The following is a 26525-nucleotide window of genomic DNA, read 5'->3' as shown; positions in this document are numbered from 1 at the left end:
TGGTGTACCGCAGGGCAGCTCTCTAGGCCCTCTACTCTTTTCTATTTTTACCAATGACCTGCCATTGGCATTAAACAAAGCACGTGTGTCCATGTATGCTGATGATTCAACCATATACGCATCAGCAACCACAGCTAATGAAGTCACTGAAACCCTTAACAAAGAGTTGCAGTCTGTTTTGGAATGGGTGACCAGTAATGAACTGGTCCTGAACATCTCTAAAACTAAGAGCATTGTATTTGGTACAAATAATTCCTTAAGTGCTAGACCTCAGCTAAATCTGGTCATGAATGGTGTGGCTGTTGAACAAGTTGAGGAGACTAAATTACTTGGCGTTACCTTAGATTGTAAACTGTCAGGTCAAAAAAATATAGATGCAATGGTTGTAAAGATGGGGAGAGGTCTAGTAATAATAAAGAGATGCTCTGCTTTTTTGACACCACACTCCAAAAAGCAAGTTCTGCAGGCTCTAGTTTTGTCTAATCTTGATTATTGTCCAGTCGTGTGGTCCAGTGCTGCAAGGAAAGACCTAGTTAGGCTGCTGCTGGCCTAGAACAGAGTGGCACATTTGCTCTTAATTGTAATCAGAGGCTGATATAAATACTATGCATGCCAGTCTCTCTTGGCTAAGAATTAAGGAGAGACTGACTGCATCACTTCTTCTTTTTATAAGAAACATTAATGTGTTGAAAATCCCAAATTGGTTGCATAGTCAACTTACACACTGCTCTGACACACACTGTCCCCAAATCCAGAACAAATTCAAAAAAGGGTATAGTATTATATAGAGCCCTTTTGCATGGAACTTCATTCCATCTCATATTGCTAAAAAAAACAGCAAACCTGGTTTCAAAAAACAGATAAAGCAACACCTCGCGGCACGACGCATTTCCCCTATTTGACCTAGATAGTTTGTGCGTATGCATTGACATATAGGCTACGTGTGCCTTTAATTTTTTTTATGTAGTTCTGTTCTTGAGCTATTCTTGTCTATTGATGTCTTTTAATATGCCATTCTGTATTATGTTTCATGTTTTGTGTGGACCCCAGGAAGAATAGCTGCTGCTTTTGCAACAGCTAATGGGGATCCTAATAAAATACCAATTACAATACCAAAAAATACGAAATACCAATTCACGCAGTCTCCTCTGAACAGTTGATGTTGATGTTGAGATGTGTCTGTTCCTTGAACTCTGTGAAGCATTTATTTAGGCTGCAATCTGAGGTGCAGTTAACTCTACCGAACTTGTTCTCTGCAGCAGAGGTAACTCTGGGTCTTCCTTTGGCGGTCCTCATGAGAGCCAGTTTCATCATAGCGCTTGATGGTTTTTGCGACTGCACTTGAATAAACTTTAAAAGTTCTTGAAATTTTCCGTGTTGACTGACCTTCATGTCTTAAAGCAATTATGAACTGTCATTTCTCTTTGCTTATTTGAGCTGTTCTTGCCATAATATGGACTTGGTCTTTTACCAAATAGTGCTTTCTTCTGTATACCACCCCTACCTTGTCACATCAACACTGATTGGCTCAAACACATTAAGGAGGAAAGAAATTCCACAAATTAACTTTTAACAAGGCACACATGTTAATTGAAATGCATTCCAGGTGACTACCTCATGAAGCTGGTTGAGAGAATGCCAAGAGTGTGCAAAGCTGTCATCAAGGCAAAGGGTGGCTACTTTGAAGAATCTAAAAACTAAAATATATTTTAATTTGTTTAACACTTTCTTGGTTACTACATGATTCCATATTTGTTATTTCATAGTTTTGATGTCTTCACTATGATTCTACAATGTAGAAAATAGGAAAATGAAGAAAAACCCTTGAATGAGTAGGTGTGTCCAAACTTTTGACTGGTACTGTATGTGTATGCAATCAGTGCAATGTGTAGCACAGGAGGGTATGAAATCGGAGTTTGAAGGCTAACAAAAGTAGTTCCCCAGGGCTCAATTTTACATCCGATCCTTTTTACACTGTATATAAATGATTTAAGGAAGACTGTTGACTCTGCAAATCTCCATCTGTATGCCGACGACAATTATTTATTCTAGTGCATCTAATATTGAGAAGGCTTTTCAGGACTTACAGTTGGATTTTGTCGTTATTCAAAGGCAGCTTTTCGAATTGAAACTTGTGCTTAATGCAAGGAAAACAAATTATATTGTCTTCTCTTCTCTGAAAGTAAACATATGGAGTCACTTGCAGATTTTAACTATACAAGGCCAGCAAATTGATATAGTCACCTCCTATAAGTATCTTGGGATTTGGTTAGATGAAATGCTACATTTTAAACAATACGTTGATAACTTGACTGAAGTTAAAATTGGGTTTCAATTTTAGTAAAAAATCTTGATTTTTTAATCAGTGCTGAATTATTGCGATATTGTCTATAGGCAGGCCTCAGCAAGTACCTTAAAAAAATCTGGACACAGTGGATCATGGCGATTTTTTACAATTGCTACATCACTCACCCACTTGCACATTTTAACTATAAAAGGCCAGAAAATTGATAAGGCCACCTATCAGTTTTGCAAGCACAGACTGGAATACTGGATTTTTCCGATGGCATTCAGAAGTACACCACATCAGTCACTGACTTCATCAATAAGTGCATCGATGACATCATCCCCACAGTGACCATATGTACATAACCCAACCAGAAGCCATGGTTGGGTTATGTTCCCTGTGGCTCAGTTGGTAGAGCATGGTGTTTGCAACGCCTGCATGGTGTGTGCAATGCCAGGGTTGTGGGTTCGATTCCCACGGGGGGCCAATACAAAAAAACATTTAAAAAAAATGCATGAAATGAAATGTATGCATTCACTACTGTAAGTCGCTCTGGATAAGAGCGTCTGCTAAATTACGTAAATGGAAAAATGTTGCGGTATCTACGCATTGAGCTAATAGTTGCCCCCCAACATGCCCCCCTACAATCATCCTGATGGAACATGCCATTTGTTGCCCCTTTCTTTCTTTTCTTTTTACCCCTTTTCACCCCAATTTTGTGATATCCAATTGGTAGTCACGGACTACCGCACATTGGTGGGGCTGCAACTCCCGTACGGACTCGGGACAGGCGAAGGTTGAGAGCCATGCGTCCCCAGAAACACGACCCTGCCAAGCCGCACGCCAGCCGCACCAATGTGTCAGAGGAAACACCGTAAATCTAGCGACCGAGGTCAGCTTGCAGGCGCCCTGCCCGAAACAAGGAGTCGCTAGAGAGCGATGGGACAAGGCAATCTCGGCCGGCCAAACCCTCCCCTAGCCCGGACGACTCTGGGCCAATTGTGCGCCGCCACATGGGTCTCCCGGTCACAGCCGACTGTGACACAGCCTGATATCGAACCCATGTAGTGATGCCTCAAGCACTGCAATGCAGTGCTTTAGACAGCAGCACCACTCGGGAGGTGTGTTCCCCCTTTCTATCCTTCCCATGGAGTTGCAATGGGAAAAAGGTTGCCAGAAACCACTAGCCACTGGAGGTTCATTACACAATTAGCAAGTATTAAACTGTTGCTACCTGTTAACAGACACGCATCTCTCTACTGTATCCCTCAATTATCATTCACTTCTCGACTTTGAATATGAAAATATGATTAAAACCATGCTGGATCATCACCATAAAACTAGGCATGCTTCACTTCTCCACTTGTCTCTTCGCCTACCCAGATACAGTGCATGTAGAGTTGAAGTCGGAAGTTTACATACACCTTAGCCAAATACATTTCAACTCAGTTTTTCACAATTCCTGACATTTAATCATTGTAAAAATCCCTGTTTTAGGTCAGTTAGGATCACCACTTTATTTTAAGAATGTGAAATGGCAGAATAATAGTAGAGAGAATGATTTACTTCAGCTTTTATTTCTTTCGTCACATTCCCAGTGGGTCAGAAGTTTACATACACTGAATTAGTATTTGGTAGCATTGCCTTTAAATTGTTTAACTCTTGGGTTAAACGTTTCAGGTAGCCTTCCATAACCTTCCATCAATAAGTTGAGTGAATTTTGGCCCATTCCTCCTGGCATGACATTGGCCTGTGGGTGAGGTTTATGACCCCCCCCCCCCCACCATAAATACCTTTCTCCATTTCCTCTCTCTTGACTCTACAGAAGGACTCTTGAAAAGCCTTTGTTAAACAGAGTCTGGGAACATCAAAAGGTGGGGGGGAAAGGAACCATATTTCGGTAATCCAACCAATTGAAAATATGCGTTGGTACTTAATGAATATGATGCCAGATCAGTTGGCGTCTGAGACATTATTACTGATGATAGGATGACAAACTGTATCTTGGAAAGTCTACACATTCTATTTATCAGATTCACATGGAAATGTTGTGCAATTTAAATGCTTAATATGAAACTAATTGTGAAAAGTTAAAATGTAATTTTAGCTTCCAAATGAGAGAATTGGGTTTTCATAAGGTTAAAGCTATGCTCACTCAGTGGCCCCGCCCATGTGAAGAGACATTGGTTGTAAACTATGAAACATGCCCTATCTCCTACCACTATATAAAACCCTTGACGAAAATGTAACTTTCTGTTCCGAGGACGTTAGGGCGACAGTCCTACGTTAAAAGGGCTCAGATAATAAGCTGTTCCAAGGACGTGTGGACTTGAGGTCCCCACGTTGAAAGGACAAGGACCACCTACAGAACTAAGCCAACCTTAGAGAACCTAACAAAATTAGCATCAAATTTCAATGTGAAGGTGACGACCTACACCACGGAAGGATGAATTTTGACTATACCAGCCAGAATTTCGCATGAGCTTAAAAGTATGATAACTTGGTATGAGCTTTGAACTCTTATTCACTCCAGAAGTGATACCTCCTAGCCGTTGAGTTAGCAGCAGTCGCTAAACGTGGGCTAGGACAGGACGGACAGAGTATTCATTCTACCACGCTCCAGTTCACCACTAGACATTCTTCGGAGGACCAGAGATCCATAAAGGACAAACTGGCCTTCCATCAACGACCAATCTACCGAAGCGCAACTCAGTAAATATTTATTGCATTCTCCTTTTGCAAATGGGCGGTTATTTAGAATGCATAAGATTCTGTATTTATGATAGCATAGCTTCTCCCTTTGTTCCTCAGTCTTCCCGCTCTTTCACTCAAACCCCCCCTTTTCGATGTGTAACCAGCCACTATATCGGCTCCATTCACCAGGTCCATCAATGTATGATTAATTCTGTGTATATGTAATTCTGTGTGATTAGTTAGGTATTTAGTAAATAAATAATTAAACCAAATTTTGTATTGCTGATTCAACTTGTTAGCCAGGGTTTGTGAAGATAACCAAGAATTTACAACTTTCAGATGAGACTAAATAAGGTGAGGATTAAATATTGACTGCTACTGATGTAAAAGATTACAAGGTCTTTAAGAGATTATTCGGAAGATAACAGCTCTATAAACATTACTTTGTGGTGCCCCGACTGTCTAGTTAATTTAGTTGATTAGCTTAATCAGGTAATATTAATTACAGAGAAATGATTTTATAGAATAGCATGTCATATCACTTCATCCGGCATAGCCAAAGACACGACACTCCTGACAGAGCTGGTGTAATTGAGTCAGGTTTGTAGGCCTCCTTGCTCGCACACGCTTTTTCAGTTCTGCCCACAAATTTTCTATAAGATTGAGGTCAGGGCTTTGTGATGGCCACTCCAATACCTTGACTTTGTTGTCCTTAAGCCATTTTGCCACAACTTTGGAAATATGCTTGGGGTCATTGTCCATTTGGTAGACCCATTTGCGACCAAGATTTAACTTCCTGACTGATGTCTTGAGCTGTTGCTTCAATATATCCACATCATTTTCCATCCTCATGATGCCATCTATTTTGTGAAGTGCAGCAGTGCCTCCTGCAGCAGAGCACCCCCACAACATGATGCTGCCACCCTCGTGCTTCAAGGTTGGGATGGTCATTATGGTCAAACAGTTCTATTTTTGTTTCATCAGACCAGAGGACATTTCTCCAAAAAGTATGATCTTTGTCCCCATGTGCAGTTGCAAACCGTAGTCTGGCTTTTTTTAATGGTGGTTTTGGAGCAGTGGCTTCTTCCTTGCTGATCGGCCTTTCAGGTTATGTCGATATAGGACTAGTTTTACTGTGGATACAGATACTTTGGCACCTGTTTCCTCCAGCATCTTCACAAGGTCCTTTGCTGTTGTTCTGGGATTGATTTGCTTTTTTCGCACCAAAGAACGTTCATCTCTAGGAGACAGAGCGTGTCTCTTTCCTGAGCGGTATGACGGCTGCATGGTCCCATGGTGTTTATACTTGCGTACTATTGTTTGTACAGATGAACGTGATACCTTCAGGTGTTTGAAAATTTCTCCCAAGGATGAACCAGACTTGTGGAGGTCTACAATTGTTTTTTTCTGAGGTCTTGGCTGATTCTTTTTGATTTTCCCATGATCTCAAGCAAAGAGGCACTGAGTTTGAAGGTAGGCCTTGAAATACATCCAAAGGTACACCTCCAATTGACTCAGATGATGTCAATTAGCCTATCAGAAGCTTCTAAAACCATGACATCCTTTTCTGGAATTTTCCAAGCTGTTTAAAGGCACAGTCAACTTAGCATATGTAAACTCCTGACCCACTGGAATTGTGATACAGTGAGTTATAAGTGAAATAATCTGTCTGTAAACAATTGTTGGAAAAATTACTTGTGTCCTGCACAAAGTAGATGTCCTAACCGACTTGCCAAAACTATAATTTGTTACCAAGATATTTGTAGAGTGGTTGAAAAACAAGTTTTAATGACTATCCGACTTCAACTGTATAGGAGTGGATATAGAGTCAGCTGCCATCCTCAGTAGCTTTCCATCTAAGTTGTTAATGCCAGGAGGTTTTTTTAATATTGATCGATAACAATACTTTTTCACCTCTCCCATACTAACTTTACAAAATTCAAATTTACAATGCTTTCTTTAATTTTATACATGAATACAGAGGTTCACTGTTCGTTGTGGGCATTTTCAAAGTTTTTCCACTTTGCCAATGAAGTAATCATTAAAATATTTGGAAATATCAGATGTTTTTGTGATGAATGAGCCATCTGATTCGATGAATGATGGAGTTGAATTTGTCTTTCTGCTCATCATTTTATTTAAAGTTCTCCAAAGTTTTTTGCCATAATTATTTATTTCATTGATATTAGCTTCTTAATACAAGCAACAGCTTTGTTAGGTAGAGTGATTTTCAACAGAAAGGTTCAATGCAACACAGTATTACTGTTGTTGTTGCCTACTATGGCAGTTCGGGCACACAGTTTATGGTTTGTAGCCTGGAATACATTTCCCATCATGCCTTGCGAGGTCATTATGTAAATGTGACTTGTAGTAAACACCAGCAGCCGTTTTAGTGCTGCTTGAATATAATTTATTTCTAAACTTTACCCACATTTGGCAATGATTACAAGTAGTATTTAATTATCTCGACCTAAGCTGATATGGAAGAATCGTAAGATAGGTAGGAAGTGCTGAATTGCTTCAAGTTTTAACTAGCTAACGTTATGTGTACTCATGAAGTCGGGTCAATCAACAACAGCTTTGTTAGCTAGCTAGCAAAGTATGTTTTTTTGTTCAGTTTGTGGCATATGTGGCTTTGACAATTTTTTTCCCAGGAATATTTCCCGTTGTTTTTAGTTTTTACCGATGTGTGTACTATGATTTATATCATATGTGGCTTGTTGCATGTGTAGCATACAATATTCACACTGTATCATACTGTATTCTAAGGTAGGCAATCTCAGGGTGACGGTGCATAGCTAGCTAGTATTTTTCTTGTGAGACCTGTTTGATATCCCCAGGGTTCAAAAGCCCTTAGTTTTGTTTAGACATAATCCATGCTCAATGTTTATCTTCATGGTAGGGTGTACGGTCTCTCGTCAAAAGTGCTGCCATTTTGGATAGAAACTGGGCTTGTTCGACAGTGCACACAACTGCTGAATAACTGATTTTCAAATAACCTTGCATCATAAATAACTAGCAAGGCCTACTTATTATTTACAGATCAGTCGTCACAATTTGCCCACAAAGCATCATGGATGTGATGCCATAGAGATAGATGAAGGACTCTAGTGCCCTAAAGCTTGTGTTAGCATGGGGAGCACCATTGAGGACTTTCACCATTTTGAAGTTATCAACTGGGTGGGATTTCCTATGGGTTAAGAAAGGATCACATGATGCCATCAGGACGGATCAGATAATGAATTATATGCGTGAGGAAATGTTCCATAACTGCAGGTGGCAGTAAATCGCCAACCTTGGCTTTATACCTGTTCAAAGTGTGCACTTTTTCAGTTTGTTTGCCAACCACTGATGTATAATTAGAACTGGAGAATTTGTCCAATATGTTCGACCGTTGTTTTCAAGTTAATCTACTCATGATAATGAATTATACCTCAGTCCATTCATGGACTGTCTATATCTGGGTTGCATCAGGTTCACATGCGCACTAGCACTCAGTACGCACAGAGAGCAGAAACGACGTCATCCAAAAACATGGCAGACATTGGATGAATATAAAATGTTAATATGTTTGGATGTGTGTGATGGGGGAAAAAATAGGCCTCAGCGATGATTTTAATAATTAATTGGAAGTTTTGTGCACAAAGGTGATGACCAAAGTTTCTGATTAGGAATTTTCAAATATGACTTCTCTATGTTGCTGTCTATGCAAATTGTCTTTCTGGGCCGGGCCTCAGTTAAACTGCCGTACCGAAGCAAAACTGTAGGAGCAGTCGAAACCGTGCTTCTAGGCCGGAACCCAGGCCCTTGTTGCCAACTTATAGAAGTATTAGGAGAAGAAAATTGATTATTTCAAAATGCAGATGGCCTAAATGACACTGCCCGGGCTCTCACAGACACCACAATGGGACAGATACAGTGATGCGATGTCTACCTAAGTCTATGTGTGATACCTTACTATTTTCATTTAGGGCACCTGACCGGATGCATGACTATACCCCACCTAACACCTGTTCAACCCCATCTGAGTGCTTCCCCCTAAGCCAGTGGAATGAGACAATGGAATGTGGAAGCGAGTTAGCAGTTGACACAATGAAAAAGGAACTGAAATCAAGGGCCATTGTGAGTAGCCCAATGCTGCGTTCATAACCAAGTGGGAAGGTGGTATTTACCACATACGACTGGGAAGAATCCAGTTGAACGGCCCTCCAACTCTGATGTCACATATTAAGAAAATGACCAACTGTATTTCGGGCAGTTAAATGCAACAACAAAACATTATTTATAACAAACAATCTATTAATGTTTTTTTGAACACTAATTTGTTTGCGAGCGTGATAGCTGTACTTTTAGTTAATGTTGACGCAGCTTTTTTTGCAATTAGCCAATCGACGTTCCTCAATGAGTTCAAAACATGTGAATGCCTCCAACTCGTATTTACGACTTCACAACTGGTAATTACCACCACCCCACTTGGTTATGAATGCAGCATCATACCTAGGAGCCATATTAAGGTATTTAGACCCAACGGATTTTGGTCAGAAACCATTTAGGGATTTCACAAGCCACTAGACACAGAAGTGGAACAGAAACCGAATCACACTTGAGCTGTCTTATCTTACTCATGTTGTGTTGACGGCGAGACAAGATAGTGAGGACAAACTGTACGTATGTTTTTACTGTATAGCCTAGGCTTTTATTATTGTCCATTTCACCTGCTTCACACTTCTCAGATTGGAGGTTTGTTCCTACTCTGAAAATGTCCAGACTTCTGTAACCATCCATTAAATAACTTTCTTTCAATTGTTTTCTTGTGTTCTCAAACTAGCTTGCAGATTGTTCTACCAGGATGAGATCCATTGTGTCTTTCTACTTCTGCTACCTGCTGTGCCTGTGCCTGGGGATCGCCTGTGTGGTGTTTGTGTCCATCTGGAACTCCCACTGGCGTGGTGGCTTTGCCTGGGATGGCTCGGCCCTTCAGTTTAACTGGCACCCTGTCCTGATGGTCACAGGTCTGGTCGTGCTCTACGGCAATGGTGAGTGGCTCAGGAAGTGCTTTTACTTCCAGTCTTCCAGTGCAGGTAGATGTGTCTCAGCCTTTGAAATGAGAACTTGATGTTTTTTAATTACAATGACTGTCTCAGGTTTGGATAGTTTGTGTTATGTATGGGGGTTTGTTATGTAGGTGAGAGGCTTTAGTCAGTTGTAGTGAAACTACAATCAAGTGATTTCACTTTCCCTTGTTGATGCAGATGAATGTGTCTCAGACATTAATTGGAAATAAGAACTGAAAGCATTTAAATCACAATGAATGATTCATGTTTGGATATATAATGTTATGTAGGATATGAAGATGTTCTGTGCTGGTGTTTCGGCACATAGAAAGCTAAATAAAGTCACCTTAACCTCTCTAGGGTATGTGGGATGAAATCGTCCCACCTAGTCAACAGCCAGTGGAATCGAGTTGCGCGATATTCAAATACCTTAGAAATGCTATTACTTCAATTTCCCAAACATATGACTATTTTACACCATTTTAAAGACAAGACTCTCGTTAATCTAACCACATTGTCCGATTTCAAAAAGGCTTTACAGCGAAAGCAAAACATTAGATTATGTCAGGAGAGTACCCAGCCAGAAATAATCACACACCCATTTTTCAAGCTAGCATATAATGTCACAAAAACCAAAACCACAGCTAAATGCAGCACTAACCTTTGATGATCTTCATCAGATGACACTCCTAGGACATTATGTTATACAATACATGCATGTTTTGTTCAATCAAGTTCATATTTATATAAAAAAACAGCTTTTTACATTAGCATGTGACGTTCAGAACTAGCAAACATACCGAAAACTTCCTGTGAATTTACTAAATTACTCACGATAAACGTTCACAAAAAACATAACAATTATTTTAAGAATTATAGATACAGAACTCCTTTATGCAATCGCGGTGTCAGATTTTAAAATAGGTTTTCGGCAAAAGCACATTTTGCAATATTCTGAGTAGATAGCTCGCCATCACGGGCTAGCTAATTTGACACCCACCAAGTTTGGTACTCACCAAACTCAGATTTACTATAAGAAAATGGTGTCCGATTTTAAAATAGCTTTTCGGTGAAAGCACATTTTGCAATATTCTGAGTAGATAGCCCGGCCATCATGGCTAGCTATTTTGACACCCACCAAGTTTGGCACTCACCAAACTCAGATTTACTATAAGAAAAATTTGATTACCTTTGCTGTTCTTCGTCAGAATCCACTCCCAAGCCTTCTACTTCATCACCCAATGTTGTTTTGGTTCCAAATAATCCATAGTTATATCCACATAGCGGCGTTTTGTTCGTGCGTTCAAGACACCATCCGAAGGGTAACGAAGGGTGACGCGCCCGGCGCGTATCGTGACAAAAAATGTCAAAATATTCCATTACCGTACTTCGAAGCATGGCAAACGCTGTTTAAATTTTTATGCGATTTTTCTCGTAAAAAAGCGATAATATTCCGACCGGGAGTCGTTGTTTTCGTTCAAAGACTGAAAATGTAAACATGGAGTCGTCTCGTGCACGCGTGCGCCAGTCTCATTGTTCTCAGATCGACCACTTACCAAATGCGCTACTGTTTTTCAGCCAGAGACTGCAAAGTCATCATTCAACGTTCTGCCACCTTCTGAGAGCCTATGGGAGCCTCAGGAAGTGTCACGTTACAGCAGAGATACTCTGTTTTGGATAGAGATGGCAAAGAAGGCCAAGAAATGGTCAGACAGGGTACTTCCTGTACAGAATCTTCTCAGGTTTTGGCCTGCCATTTGAGTTCTGTTATACTCACAGACACCATTCAAACAGTTTTAGAAACTTTGGAGTGTTTTATATCCAAAGCTAATAATTATATGCATATTCTAGTTTCTGGGCAGGAGTAATAACCAGATTAAATCGGGTACGTTTTTTTATCCGGCTGTGAAAATACTGCCCCCTATCCATAAAAAGTTAACCATCTTACATATAAAACCTTATTTGTTCATCAAAAATTGAGAATAACTCAACACAGGTTAATGAGAAGGGTGTGCTTGAAAGGATGCACATAACTCTGCAATGTTGGGTTGTATTGGGGAGAGTCTGTCTTAAATAATTTTCCACACACAGTCTGTGCCTGTATTTAGTTTTCATGCTAGTGAGGGCCGAGAATCCACTCTCACATAGGTACGTGGTTGCAAAGGGCATCAGTGTCTTAACAGCGCGATTTGCCAAGGCAGGATACTCTGAACACAGCCCAATCCAGAAATTTGGCAGTGGCTTCTGATTAAATTACATTTTCACAGAACCGCTTGTTGCAATTTCAATGAGGCTCTCTTGTTCAGATAGCGGTAAGTGGACTGGAGGCAGGGCATGAAAGGGATAACGAATCCAGTTGTTTGTGTCATCAGTTTAGGGAAAGTGCCTGCGTAATTGTGCACCCAACTCACTCAGGTGCTTCGCTATATCACATTTGACATTGTCCATAAGCTTGAGTTCATTTGCACACAAAACATCATACAATGATGGAAATACCTGTGTGTTGTCCTTGTTAATGCAGACAGAGAAGAGCTCCAACTTCTTAATCATAGCCTCAATTTTGTCCCGCACATTGAATATAGTTGCGGAGAGTCCCTGTAATCCTAGATTCAGATCATTCAGGCGAGAAAAAACATCACCCAAATAGGCCAGTTGTGTGAGAAACTCGTCATCATGCAAGCGGTCAGACAAGTGAAAATTATGATCAGTAAAGAAAACTTTAAGCTCGTCTTTCAATTAAAAAAAAAAACGTGTCAACACTTTGCCCCTTGATAACTAGCGCCCTTCTGTATGTTGTAAAAGTGTTACATGGTCGCTGCCCATGTCATTGCATAGTGCAGAAAATACACGAGAGTTCAGGGGCCTTGCTTGAACAAGCTAACCATTTTCACTATAGTGTCCAAAATGTCTTTCAAGCTGTCAGGCATTCCCTTGGCAGCAAGAGCCTCTCAGTGGATGCTGCAGTGTACCCAAGTGGCGTCGGGAGCAACTGCTAGCACGCGCGTTACCACTTTTAAATCAATTTGTATTTTTGTCACATATGCCGAATACTACAGGTATTTCACCTTACAGTGAAATGCTTACTTACAAGCCCTTAACCAACAATGCAGTTTTAAGAAAAATAAGTGTAAAAAAAAGTAAAATAACAAATAATTAAAGAGCAGCAGTAAAATAACATCAGCGAGGCTATATACACAGGGTACTGGTACAGAGTCAATTTGCGGGGGCACATGTTAGTAGAGGTAATTGAGGTAAAATGTACATGTCGGTAGAGTTTGTGACTATGCATAGATAATAAACAGAGAGTAGCAGCAGCGTGGGGGGGGGGCAATGCAAATAGTTAGGGTAGCCATATGATTAGCTGTTCAGGAGTCTTATGGCTTGGGGGTAGAAGCTGTTTAGAAGCCTTTTGGACCTAGACTTGGCGCTGCGGTACCGCTTGCCATGCAGTAGCAGAGAGAACGGTCTATGACTAGGGTGGCTGGAGTCTTTGACAATTTTTAGGGCCTTCCTCTGACACCGCCTGGTATAGAGGTCCTGGATGGCAGGAAGCTTGGACCCAGTGATGTACTGGGCTGTATGCACTACCCTCTGTAGTGCCTTGCGGTCGGAGCCCGAGCAGTTGCCATTCCAGGCAGTGGTGCAACCAGTCAGGATGCTCTTGATGGTGCAGCTGTAGAACTTTTTGAGGATCTGAGAACCCATGCCAAATCTTTTCAGACTCCTGAGGGGGAATAGTCGTTGTCGTGCCCTCTTCACAACTGTCTTGGTGTGTTTGGACCATGACAGTTTGTTGGTGATGTGGATGCCAAGGAACTTGAAGCTCTCAACCTGCTCCACTACAGCCCTGTCGATGAGAATGGGGGTGTGCTCAGTCCTCCTTTTCCTGTAGTCCACAATCATCTCCTTTGTCCTGATCATGTTGAGGAAGAGGTTGGTATCCTGGCAGTACACGGCCAGGTCTCTGACCTCCCTATAGGCTGTCTCATCGATGACTGTTGTGTCATCGGCAAACTTAATGATGGTGTTGGAGTTGTGCCTGGCCATGCAGTCATGAGTGAACAGGGAGTACAGGAGGGCACTGAGCACGCACCCCTGAGGGGCCCACGTGTTGAGGAACAGTGTGGTGGGTGTGTTGTTACCTACCCTTACCACCTGTCAGGAAGTCCAGGATCCAGTTGCAGAGGGAGGTGTTTAGTCCCAGGGTCCTTATCTTAGTGACTAGCTTTGAGGTCACTATGGTGTTAACGCTGAGCTGTAGTCAGTGAATAGCCTTCTCACATAGGTGTTCCTTTTGTCCAGGTGGGAAAGGGCAGTGTGGAGTGCAATAGAGATTGTGTCATCTCTGGATCTGTTGGGGCGGTATGCAAATTGGAGTGGGTCTAGGGTTTCTGGGATAAAGGTATTGATGTGAGCCATGACCAGCCTTTCAAAGCAGTTCATGGTTACAGACGTGAGTGCTACGGGTCGGTAGTCATTTAGGCATGTTGTTGGGCACAGGGACTATGGTGGTCTGCCTGAAACATGTTGGTATTACAGACTCAGTCAAGGAGAGATTGAAAATGTCAGTGAAGACACTTGCCAGTTGGTCAGCGCATGCTCGGAGTACACATCATGGTAATCCATCTGGCCCTGCTGCCTTGTGAATGTTGACCTGTTTAAAGGTATTACTCACGTCGGCTATGGAGAGCGTGATCACACAGTCGTCCGGAACAGCTGACGCTCTCATGCATGTTTCAGTGTTGCTCTCCTCGAAGCGAGCATAGAAGTAATTTAGCTCGTCTGGTAGGCTTGTGTCACTGGGCAGCTTGCTGCTGTGCTTCCCTTTGTAGTCTGTAATAGTTTGCCAGCCCTGCCACATCCGACGTGCGTCCGAGCCGGTGTAATACGATTCAATCTTAATCCTGTAACGCTTTGCCTGTTTGATGGTTCGTCGGAGGGCATAGCAGGATTTATCATAAGCTTCCGAGTTAGAGTCCCACTCCTTGAAAGCGGCAGCTCTACCCTTTAGCTCAGTGCGAATGTGGCCTGTAATCCATGGCTTTTGGTTGGGGTGTGTACATACAGTCACTGTGGGGATGATGTCATCGATGCACTTATTGATGAAGACAGTGACTGATGTGGTGTACTCCTCAATGCCATTGGAAGAATCTGTTATGTGAATTAAGTTATCAATGTTCTTAAACCGAACTTCAATTAAACTACTCAGTCTGCCCCCCCAGAGTGTGTAAGATTCTGTTTAAATGACGCAGACGGAGAACCAGCCCACAATGGTCAAAATGTTTATTTATGAGAGCTCTGAAAATCCTTACAATGTACAAAGCCTTTTATATTAACACACACACACACACGCACACACACCAGTAGAGAACTCCACCCAGCTTTAGGCGGCTGTGTTTTTCCACAGTACCCAGACCACCTGTCTCCTTATCTTTTACCAGCCTAGCTGTTCCCAGGCCGTTGTTTCTCTCCCTAACTTAAGGAGGCCTCTTCTCCTGTTCCTTTCCCAAGGTTGTCTTATCAACTCTGCCCTGCTCATTTTGAAGTGGTACCAGTGTCTTACTCACACACAGTATTGCAATATAGTTTTTAACCCATTATTATAGCCTTATTTCGAATACATTTCAACAGGTTATAGGGTTTCTGAGTGAAATCATTTAGTCAAACCTTTAATCATATAATTTCCATTACAGAACCCCAGAACATATTCCAGTCTGTGCTAGCAAAACAGTCCTGTAGCTTAGTATCTGCGTCATCTGACCACTTCTTTATTGACCTTAGTCACTGGTGCTTACTGCTTTAAATTTGCTTGTAAGCAGAATTGTAGACTCGTCAACAGAGATGTTAGCATGTTCCAGAGATTTCTGTAAGTCTTTAGCTGACACTCTAGGATTCTTCTTAACCTCATTGAGCATTCTGCGCTGTGCTCTTGTAGTCATCTTTGCAGGACGGCCACTCCTAGGGACAGTAGCAACCGTGCTGAAATTTCTCCATTTATAGACAATTTGTCTTACTGTGGACTGACTTTTAGAGATACTTTTGGAATCCTCTTCAGCTTTATGCAAGGCAGCAATTCTTAATCTTAGGTCTTCTGAGATCTCTTTTGTTTGAGGCATGGTTCACATCAGGCAATGCTTCTTGTGAATAGCAAACTCAAATTTTGTGAGTGTTTTTTATGGGGCAGGGCAGCTCTAACCAAAATCTCCAATCTCGTCTCATTGATTCGACTCCAGGTTAGTTGACTCCTGATTCCAATTAGCTTTTGGAGAAGTCATTAGCATAGGTGTTTACATACTTTTTCCAACCTACACTGTGAATGTTTAAATGATCTATTCAATATAGACAAGAAAAATACAATAATTTGTGTGTTATTAGTTTAAGCACACTGTGTTTGTCTATTGTTGTGACTTAGATGAAGATCAGATCAAATTTTATGTAAAATTTATGCAGACATCCAGGTAATTCCAAAGGGTTCACATACTTTTTCTTGCCATTGTATATGTGATCGTAGTTAATCTATTTTGTTATCCAATGATTGTACGTTGGCTAATAGGACTGATGGTAAAGACAGATTATCCAATTGCAGTCGGATCCTTACAAGGCACCCCAACCTACCTCCCGATATCTCTGTCTCTTTCTCCTGCGAATGATGGGGATGAGGGCCTTGTTCGGGTGTCTGAAGTAAATCCTTCGCATTCGACTCGTTAAAATAATCTTCTTCCAGTACGAGGTGAGTAATCGCTGTCCTGATATCTTGAAGCTATTTTCGGTCATAAGAGATGGTGGCAGAAACACTATGTACAAATTAAGTTAGAAATAACGTGAAAAAACACACAATAGCACAATTGGTTAGGAGACAGTAAAACGGCAACCATCTCCTCCGGCGTGAGTTTCAAGTTTGAGGAAGACCATTTTCACCGTAAAAATGACTGTTATAATACAAGCATTACATGCATAAATATATTTGCAGTCACTTTTGATAATGGTGTTTTCCGCTAATGGAACATTCGCACTTATAGCCTACTGCCATGTGCGTATTGCTGCGCTTATAATGTGAAGAAATAACCTAATAGTTTATCAACATTTTAAGCTAAAAGTTCTGATCTGTTGCGTCAGCCACATTGCATAACTTTTTTTTGATGGTAGTGGTTGTATTAATTTGGGATCCGTCTCATCCCACAACTGTTCCAGACTGTTTTGAATATTTATTTCTCGCACATAAATATAATAGGTCGACTTTTGTACGATGGGGGATAGTAGATTAACATAGGCTAGTGCTTTTGCTGTTCGTTAGGCCTACTCATCTTGTTGGCTGACGAAAGTAAATGTGGACATTTCTTCCAATATTATGTGCATTAAATAAATATTGCACCTCGGAATTGGATAAGGAATTAGCGCAGTTGCGTCCCCGATGTGTCTGACTTGTAGCCTGTGAGAACAGTGTTGCCAACTAATTATCCGGGTAAGTTGCTAGAGGCAAGTTGATTTGTTGATAAAAGTTGCTAAATGACGTTGTGATGTCATTGCGTGACAACGTAAAACTACGTCATTACATTGAATACACAATAACGTTACTCAAATTGACTGGCCAGCTCGGCAAAAAATATGATTTGACATTTGTTCAGGTACAGACTCCCACTCTTTTCTGTACTTCTGGCTGTACAATTTTGATTGATGTTGTAAGTTCTGTTCAAGATCAAACATTCGTGACTCGTCGAACCCGTACTACTGCTGCTGCAGTCAGCCAACAATTATTTGCAATTTGCTGAAATTTCTGCTGGCCTGCTGCTGCCTGTCCACAAGCTGAGCGTCTGCTGCTGATGTCACTCACAATGCACTTTTGCAGCCAGGCATGTGTGTTGTGACAGAGAACATCGTTTTTGTGTCATTTAGAGGGAAAATGAGTGCATTTTAGCATTTGAGTCACTTTTCAAAAGTTGCTAAAAGTTCCAAATACATTTTTAAAAGTAGCTACATTTGTTGCTAGGTGCTATTTAAAAAAATGTTGCCAGGGTAGTCTGAAAAGTTGCTAAATCTAGCAACACAATTGCTAAATTGGCATCACTGTGTGAGAAAGAGCCGATCACGTGATGGAGAGCCATGCGAGTGAGAGACACTTCGGATTGCGAAGGACCGCCGCCGCACTCCGGACCGCAAAAGTCATGGATTTTTTCAGAGTGCATTACGGCCAGAGAGGGGATGCCGCCGTGAAATTCGATGCATTATCAAGTGCTTGTCAAATTGTGAATGAGAGACTATTGGAGTGTGTACAACAAGCGCAAAAAAAAACGAAGCAGAGCTTATGCCTTTCAAGTGAGTTTTTTCAAATCATCATTAGAGTCTCATCGTGCAGCCTTACAATTAATAAAAAATCTAAACATATAGCCCAACGTTTGTAAAACAAGTAAAGTTACATGAATAACTCTAAATGTAGCATATAAGGGGTACCTATATATTTGTTAACCGCTCAACGCAGAATAGCCGCATGTGCGCACTCCCTCAAATCGTTTGGAGAAAATATTTATATTTTATTCAGCTTTGTTCAATTGTTTTCTTCATACTATCAAATAATGAAATGGAATGTTAACCTCTTGCATATATCCTACCACTGGGGGCGCCACAGCGCATTTTGGAAAAAATTCGTTCCCATTTTCAACGGCCTACTAATCAAACTCAGAAGCCAGGACATGCATATACTTATTTTATATGGATAGAAAACACCCTAAAGTTTTTAAAACTGTTTGAATGGTGTCTGTGAGTATAACAGAACTCGTATGGCAGTCAAAACCCCGAGACCGATTGAACCAGGAAGTGGGATTCTGAATTGTGGACTCGACTTCACAGCCTTCCCTGTAATTCACAACGTGAAAAAATGATAATTGAGCACTTTCCAGTGCTTCCACTAGATGTCCCCAGTCTTTACAAAGTGTTTTGAAGCTTCTGCTGTCGAAACTCAGTGCAGGAGACGATGTGGCAATTGGTCACTGTAGGAGGGCCATCAGCATTGTGACGTCGGCGGCCGTGTCTGCCCCCACCTTTGGAAACGTTTTGAAACACAATGAAATCGTCCCACTCGAATCTGATTGGCTCTCTTGTTGAAACAGGCCCTGAAGATTAATGTTATACAACGTTTGACATGTTTGAACGAACCTACAGTCATTTTTCGTTAGCTAAGTCCCGCGCCCGTATCAACATTTGGATACAGCCTTCTGACGCGCTAACAACAGCAAGCTAATGGAACATAAAGGATGGACTTTTTCGACCGAAAATACATTTGTCGTGGACCTGGGATTCCTGGTAGTGCTTTCTGATGAAGACAACTAAAGGTGAGGGATTATTGGCAATATTATACAAGATCAGATGTGATGTGCGATTGTTCCAAGATGGCGACGAGCTAGGCTTTCTAGCTCATTTTCTGAGTATCGCATCCCCTTTTATCTCAAAGTGTGATTACCCTGTAAAGTTAATTTAAAATCTGTTATGACGGGTGTTTTCAAGAGATATTCATCTATAAATCTTAGATTGACAATATAAAAAAAAAAATCGTTTTCGAATAGTAATTTATAAAATTGTAGCACTGTTTCCCGGGACGCATTTTATGGGAAAATAGTTAGTCAACGTCAGGTGCCGATGTAAAATGTTGTTTTTATATAGAAATATGACCTTTATTGAACAAAAGATTGCATGCTGTGTGTAACATGATGTCCTAGGTGTGTCATCTGATGAAGTTTGTAAAAGGTTAGTGCTGCATTTAGCTGTTTTTTGGTTATATGTGATGCATGTGCTTGGTCGGAAAATTCATATGATGCTACTTTTACCATGTACTCCTCTAACATAATCTAATATTGTGCTTTTCCTGTAAAACCTTTTTGAAATCGGACAACGAGGGTCGATTCAAGAGAGGTGTATCTATAAAACGATATGAGACAGTCCTATATTTGAAAAAATATATATATTGCATTTCGTTATGCTAATGTCGCTAGGAGTTTTTCGCTGGAAAATGATCCCGCTAACGGGATGAGAGTCTCAAGAGGTTGGAAATCTTGTCTTCTAAATGAACTAGTGTAGCCCACAGCCATTTGGCATAGCCAGATCAGGACCTAACATAAGGACAACTCAGAATATGCTATTCTGTTCTTCTTCTGAAATAGACTACATTTTCTTAATATCATGCGTCTTTGACCTGTCTAAAATAAATAATGGAATTATTGTGAACGTGTAGGCTATATTACATGGATTTATTAGACTTTTAAAAATGTCTTGTAGGCTATATTTGGAAGCCAGGAGATGCGTCATGTGTTTATGTTAATTAACTGTCAATTACCGTGAGACCGACAGTTATTTGCTTGACAATCACAGGCTGATGAAATTTCATGACCGCCACAGCCCGAGTTGTGCTTTTGCTTTTCAATGATTATAAAATGTTTTGGTTGCGCCTCGACTTAGTTGGTTGAGCGCCTTCCACTTCTTTCGTAATTACTTTTAGTAACATTTCAATTTTAAGATAAGTGCTTTATTGGTGTGTGTGTGTTGCTTTTTTATACAGTTCTTTCAAAGAATAATCGCTTATGGAGAATGTCTGGCCCCCTGCAATTTTAGATCTGTCCCCTGTTAGAATATATTTGAATAGCCCTGGTGTACTGTATACATGAGATAAAGACAATTAAAACAAAGCTTAAATTGCAGCTTATATCCAAGTAAAGTGAGTGGTGACCTTTTAACATTTTTGTGTCTTTACCTGTCTTATCTCTAGGAGCAGTGTTGTACCGCATTCCCCTCACATGGGGGCAGAATAAGCTGCCCTGGAAACTGCTGCATGCTGGTGTCATGCTCCTGGCCCTGCTCTGCTCCATCCTTGGCCTCTGTGCTGTGTTTGACTTCCACCACACCAACAACACTCCCAACCTCTACTCCTTGCACAGCTGGATTGGCATTTGCACTACAGCACTCTTCACCGCTCAGGTTTAGTATATCTGCCACTGTCAGCACACAAATTAAAGCGGCATTGTCTTAAAAACAATTGTCAGCTCATATTACACCATATAATGGCCTAGACGTATTATGTCGTACTTGGCATGTATGGTGATTGTTAGAATCGTAATGCCACTTTCTATGGCTGTGAGATGGTGAAATATGTTTTGTTTTCAGTGGGTGATGGGCCTTGCTGGCTTCCTCCTGCCCTGCTCACCCATGTCATTCCGCAAGCTGCTTAAGCCTGTCCATGTGTGGATGGGAGGCTGCATACTGATACTCAGCATTGTGTCCTGCATCTCAGGGATCAACGAGAAGCTCTTCTTTGCACTGTAAGAGACATTGACTGCGTCTCAAATAGCACCCTATTCACTATACACTCTTAGAAAAAAGGGTTTGAAAAGGGTTCTTCGGTTGTCCCCATAGGAGAACCCTTTTTGGTTCCACATAGAACCCTGTTGGGTTCCATGTAGAACCCTCTGTTGAAAATGAACATGGAATCCAAAAGGGTTCTACCTGGAACCAAAAAGGGTTATTCAAATGGATATGCTATGGGGACAGCCGAAGAGCCCTTTTAGGTTCTAGATAGCTCCTTTTTTTCTAAGAGTGTAGTTCAATACTTTTGACTAGGCCCCATAGGTGAAAAGCAGTACACTAGGGCAGTGTTTCTCAATTTTTGGGGGGAAGCGCTAGCATTTCATTCAAGCCTTTAATTCTAATCATGTACAGCGCATTCTAAAAGTATTCAGACCCCTTGACTTTATCCACATTTGGTTACCTTACAGACTTATTCTAAAATTGATTAAATTACATTTGTTCCTCATCAATCTACACACAAAGTAGAAAACAGGTTCTTTAGAATATTTTGCAAATGTATTAAAAATAAAAACTGAAATACTTTATTTACATAAGTATTCAGACCCTTTGCTATGAGACTTGGAATTGAGCTCAGGTGCATCCCACTTCCATTCATCATCCTTGAGATGTTTCTACAACTTGATTGGAGTCCACCTGTGGTAAATTCAATTGATTGGACATCATTTGGAAAGGCACACATCTGTCTATATAAGGTCCCACAGTTGACAGTTTATGTCAGCGCAAAAACCAAGCCATGTGGTCAAAGGAAGTGTCCGTATAGCTCCAAGACAGGATTGTGTCGTGGCACAGATCTGGGGAAGGGTACCAAAAAATGTCTTCAACATTGAAGGTCCCCAAGAACACAGTGGCCTCCATCATTCTTAAATGGAAGAAGTTTGGAACCACCAAGACTCTTCCTTGAGCTGGCCGCCAGGCCAAACTGAGCAATCGGTGGAGAAGGGCCTTGGTCAGGAAGGTGACCAAGAACCCGTTGGTCACTCTGACAGAGCTCCAGAGTTCTTCTGTGGAGATGGGAGAGCCTTCCAGAAGGACAGCCATCTCTGCAGCACTCCACCAATCAGGCCTTTATGGTAGAGTGGCCAGACAGAAGCCACTCATCAGTAAAAGGCACATGACAGCCCGCTTGGAGTTTGCCAAAAGGCACCTGAAGACTCTCAGACCATGAGAGACAAGATTCTCTGGTCTGATGAAACCAAGATTGAACTCTTTGGCCTGAATGCCAAGCGTCACTTCTGGAGGAAACCTGGCACCATCCCTACGGTGAAGCATGGTGGGGGCAGCATCATTCTTTGGGGATGTTTTTCAGCGACAGAGACTGGGAGACTAGTCAGCATTGAGGGAAAGATTAACAGAGCAAAGTGCAGAGAGATCCCTGATTAAATCCCGCTCCAGAGCGCTCAGAACCTCAGACTTCTAACAGGACAACAACCCTAAGCACACAGCCAAAACAATGCAGGAGTGGCTTCGGGGCAAGTCTTGAATGTGCTTCAGTAGCCCAGCCAGAGCCCAGATTTGAACGAGATCTAACATCTCCTGAGAGACCTGAAAATACCTGTGCAGCGTCACTCCCCATCCAACCTGACAGAGCTTTAGAGGATCTGCATAGATGAATGGGAGAAACTCCCCAAATACAGGTGTGCCAAGCTTGTAGCGTAATCGGTCTGAGTAAAGGGTCTGAAAGCTTATGTAAATATGAAATTTACTTTTTTATATATATAACATAAACATGTATATATACTATTGCAAAAAATTCTAAAAACCTGTTTTTGCTTGGGGTATTGTGTGTAGGTTGATGAGGGGAAAAAACGATTTAATCCAATTTAAAATAAGGCTGTAACGTGACAAAATGTGGAACAAGTCAACGGGTCTGAATACTTTCCAAAGGCGCTGTATGTTAGTGCTAGGGAAAAAACTAACATGTGCACCCCTTTGAATCCCAAGGAACAGGATTGAGAAATATTGTACTAGGGAATAGGTTGCCATTTGGGAAACATTTTATATTTTTTTATTGAGTAGGAAACAATGTACTCTTTAAACACATATTTCCATAATATACCTAAGACAAAAAGGACATCAACCTGTGTTGGACAATATTATTCAGACTCTGTACAAAGTGTTGTGTTGATTCTTTCTTCAGGAAAGGAACCACCAATGGGACAGTGCCATATGGCAACCTGCCACCTGAGGCATTGGTCGCCAACTCGTTAGGAGTCTTGATTGTAGCCTTTGGATTGGTCGTCCTGAAGATTCTGTCCAATCAGAAATGGCAGCGACCAGAGCCTCGAAGTGAAGACATGGGCTACAGTGTGAGTGCAACAAACCTTCTGATGTCATGTTGCCAAGTCAGATGTCCTGACCGAGTGCAGCACTGAATATGATGTGTAAAAACCAGAACAGATTTGTCCCATACTATGTATGCAGATAGAGCTGTATTATCTTCATAGCTGTTTGTATTTTTTTTATAAGTACAGTATTGTGTGTTGTGAGATGGTTATAAACCCTGTTTGGTCCAAAACAAATTCATTATTTGAATGACATCTGAAAATGCTATTTTATTTTCCAATACTACCGTAATTTCCGGACTATTAAGCGCACCTGAATTTAAGCCGCACACACTGAATTTTAAAAAATATATTATTTTGAACATAAATAAGCCGCACATGTCTATAAGCCGCAGGTGCCTACCGGTACATTGAAACAAATTAACTTTACACAGGCTTTAACGAAACACGGCTTGTAGCAAAAATAAATAGGCTTTAACGAAACACGGCTTGTAACAAAAAATTTGCAGTAAGCTTTAGTTGTCTTTTTGCACTGAGTCAATTCCTCACGCTGCTGTTTCCAACGTCTTATCATCGACTCATTAAGACCAAGCTCCCGTGCAGCAGCTCTATTTCCTTTTCCAACAGCCAGATCAATCGCCTTCAACTTGAAAGCTGCATCATATGCATTTCTCCGTGTCTTTGCCATGATGAGGGTGACAAAATGACTACCGTAATCAGAATGGTGGGAAGTTTGAGAGCGCTCGATTTAATCTAAACAGTAAACAAAAAAGTTGTTTGACCTTAACCCGTTCGGCAATTTCATTGGTCTAATGAAAGCTTCATGCCGCCAAAAAACTGAGCACGTCACAGAATGTTTTTTTGGAGAAAAAAAAATTGAAGGCGGGAAAAATCCATATATTAGCCGCGTCATTGTTTAAGCCACGAGGTCCAAAGCTGGGAAAAAAGTTGCGGCTTATAGTCCGGAATTTACGGTATATTCATACTAGGTGAAAGTGTATTCACACTCCTTTGTGTTTTTAACAAACTTTAATGTTTCCACATGCAGCCACTGCTTCAAGACGACAGTTAATGGAAGAGATGAGGAGGCTTCAAACCCGCTAACTATACTACGCAAGCTATCCAGAAATGTTATCTGCCCCTGCTGGGTTCAAAGTTGCCTTAAGCAAATAATGAGATGCTGAATGTCCTAGCCACTGTCAGGACCAGGGCCAACCCTGGGCATAAGGGCCCCTGGCCACTTGGGGGTCTGAACTTACTGTTGAGAGTTAATATAGTAAAATACACTAGGTACAATTTCAAAATGTGGTATTACATCAGCAGTTTTTCTCTTATGTCAGTCACTGACAGTCACTGAATTAGCCCATGTCAGCTAAAAATGTTTTGATTGGTAAGTTAGTCTAGCCAGCTATCTAAACCTTGTAGTAATCATGGCCAAATTACTGACTCGGCACGCAGGGCACATGCCAAGGGGCCCTGAACTCCAGGGCGCTCACATTGATTTTGTCAGTCATTCTCACTCAGATATATTAAAGTGATACTTCGGGATTTCGGCAGTATGGCCCTTTATCTACTTCTCCAGAGTCAGCTGAACTTGTGGATACCATTTTCATGGTTCTGTGTCCAGTATGAGGCAGGCTAGAGGTAGTTTTGCAAGCCAATGCTAACTAGCGTTAGCACAATAACTGGAAGTTTATGGGTATCTGCTGGCATGCTAGCAGATACCAATAGACCTCCAGTCATTGCGCTAACGCTAGTTAGCAACTTCCTTCAAACCGTATGTGTAAAATTGCTGGAAATCAGCTGTAAAACTGCAAATGTTTCTCTCTGTTCCATGGCAAAATGAGTAGAATTGCATGAAATTTACTTTCAAACTTAAAAATGTTTCTCTCCGCCGTCAAGATGGGACCACGGAAATGTTTTGGCTGCGAGGTGGAACCCCCCCCCCCCCCAAGCAAATCTTTCTTAGGGCCCCCAAAAGGCAAGTGCTGGCCCTGGTCATGACAGTGTTGTAAGAAATAATATGTGTCCCATCAAGATAAGTTTTATAAATGTTCCACTGGATATCATAAGGTGAATGCACCAATTTGTAAGTCGCTCTGGATAAGAGTGTCTGCTAAATGACGTAAATGTATTAAATAGTTGATTTTATATCGCTGCCTTGTTTTTTTAATGAATAAGATAATGAATAAAGTATGATCTACTCAAAGATAACACGGTATTTCAGCATTTCTTTGTGACTGCCATTCCTGTTGTGCATGCAATTTAGGCTGTAGTCTCATCATTAAAGCTACAGTCTGGGATTTTGGAATCTGTTCAATGGTCATTTCAATTCTTTATATTGACCATTTAGTGTTTGGCCACACAAACAATATGTTGTGTAATTATGGAGTACAGAAAGCTACAGCTATACCTATTTTGCCAGCAGCATACCACCCTGCATCCCACTGCTGGCTTGTTTCTGAAGCTAAGTAGGGTTGGTCCCTGGATGGGTGACCAGATGCTGATGGAAGTGGTGTTGGAGGGCCAGTAGGAGGCACCCTTTCCTTTGGTTTAAAAAAAATATATACCAATGCCCCAGGGCAGTGCCCTGTGTAGGGTGCTGTCTTTTGGATGGGTTGTTAAATGGGTGTCCTGACTCTGTGGTCACTGAAGATCCCATGGAACATATTGTAAGAGTAGGGGTGTTAACCCTGGTGTCCTGGTTAAATTCCCAATCCGGCCCACATACCATCATGGTCACCTAATCATCCCCAGTTTACAATTGGCTCATTCATCCCCCTCCTCTCCCCTGTAACTATTCCCCAGGTTGTTGCTGTAAATGAGAATGTGTTCTCGGTCAACTTACCTTGTTAAATA

The 26525-nt window shown here is 41.3% G+C and overlaps 1 protein-coding gene across 3 annotated transcripts; it reads left to right on the top strand.

The window, feature by feature from the left end:
- Positions 1-7321: 7321 nt before the first annotated feature.
- Positions 7322-25880, top strand: cyb561a3a (cytochrome b561 family, member A3a). Of its 3 annotated transcripts, XM_029763414.1 has the most exons (7): positions 7322-7481; positions 8953-9103; positions 9810-10017; positions 20789-20997; positions 21184-21338; positions 23522-23690; positions 24715-25880. In XM_029763414.1, the coding sequence occupies exons 2-7, from the start codon at positions 8966-8968 to the stop codon at positions 24736-24738; spliced, it is 903 nt and encodes a 300-aa protein (XP_029619274.1). In that variant the 5' UTR covers positions 7322-7481; positions 8953-8965; the 3' UTR covers positions 24739-25880. The 3 variants fall into 3 exon arrangements, with proteins under 3 accessions (XP_029619274.1, XP_029619275.1, XP_029619276.1); XM_029763415.1 differs by lacking the exon at positions 8953-9103; XM_029763416.1 differs by lacking the exons at positions 7322-7481; positions 8953-9103 and adding an exon at positions 9255-9645.
- Positions 25881-26525: the final 645 nt, after the last annotated feature.

The sequence above is a fragment of the Salmo trutta genome, chromosome 9 (assembly GCF_901001165.1).
Source record: "Salmo trutta chromosome 9, fSalTru1.1, whole genome shotgun sequence".
NCBI classification, from domain to species: domain Eukaryota; kingdom Metazoa; phylum Chordata; class Actinopteri; order Salmoniformes; family Salmonidae; genus Salmo; species Salmo trutta.
Note: the sequence above shows the minus strand (reverse complement) of the source record. Positions and strands in the feature narration are given on the sequence as shown.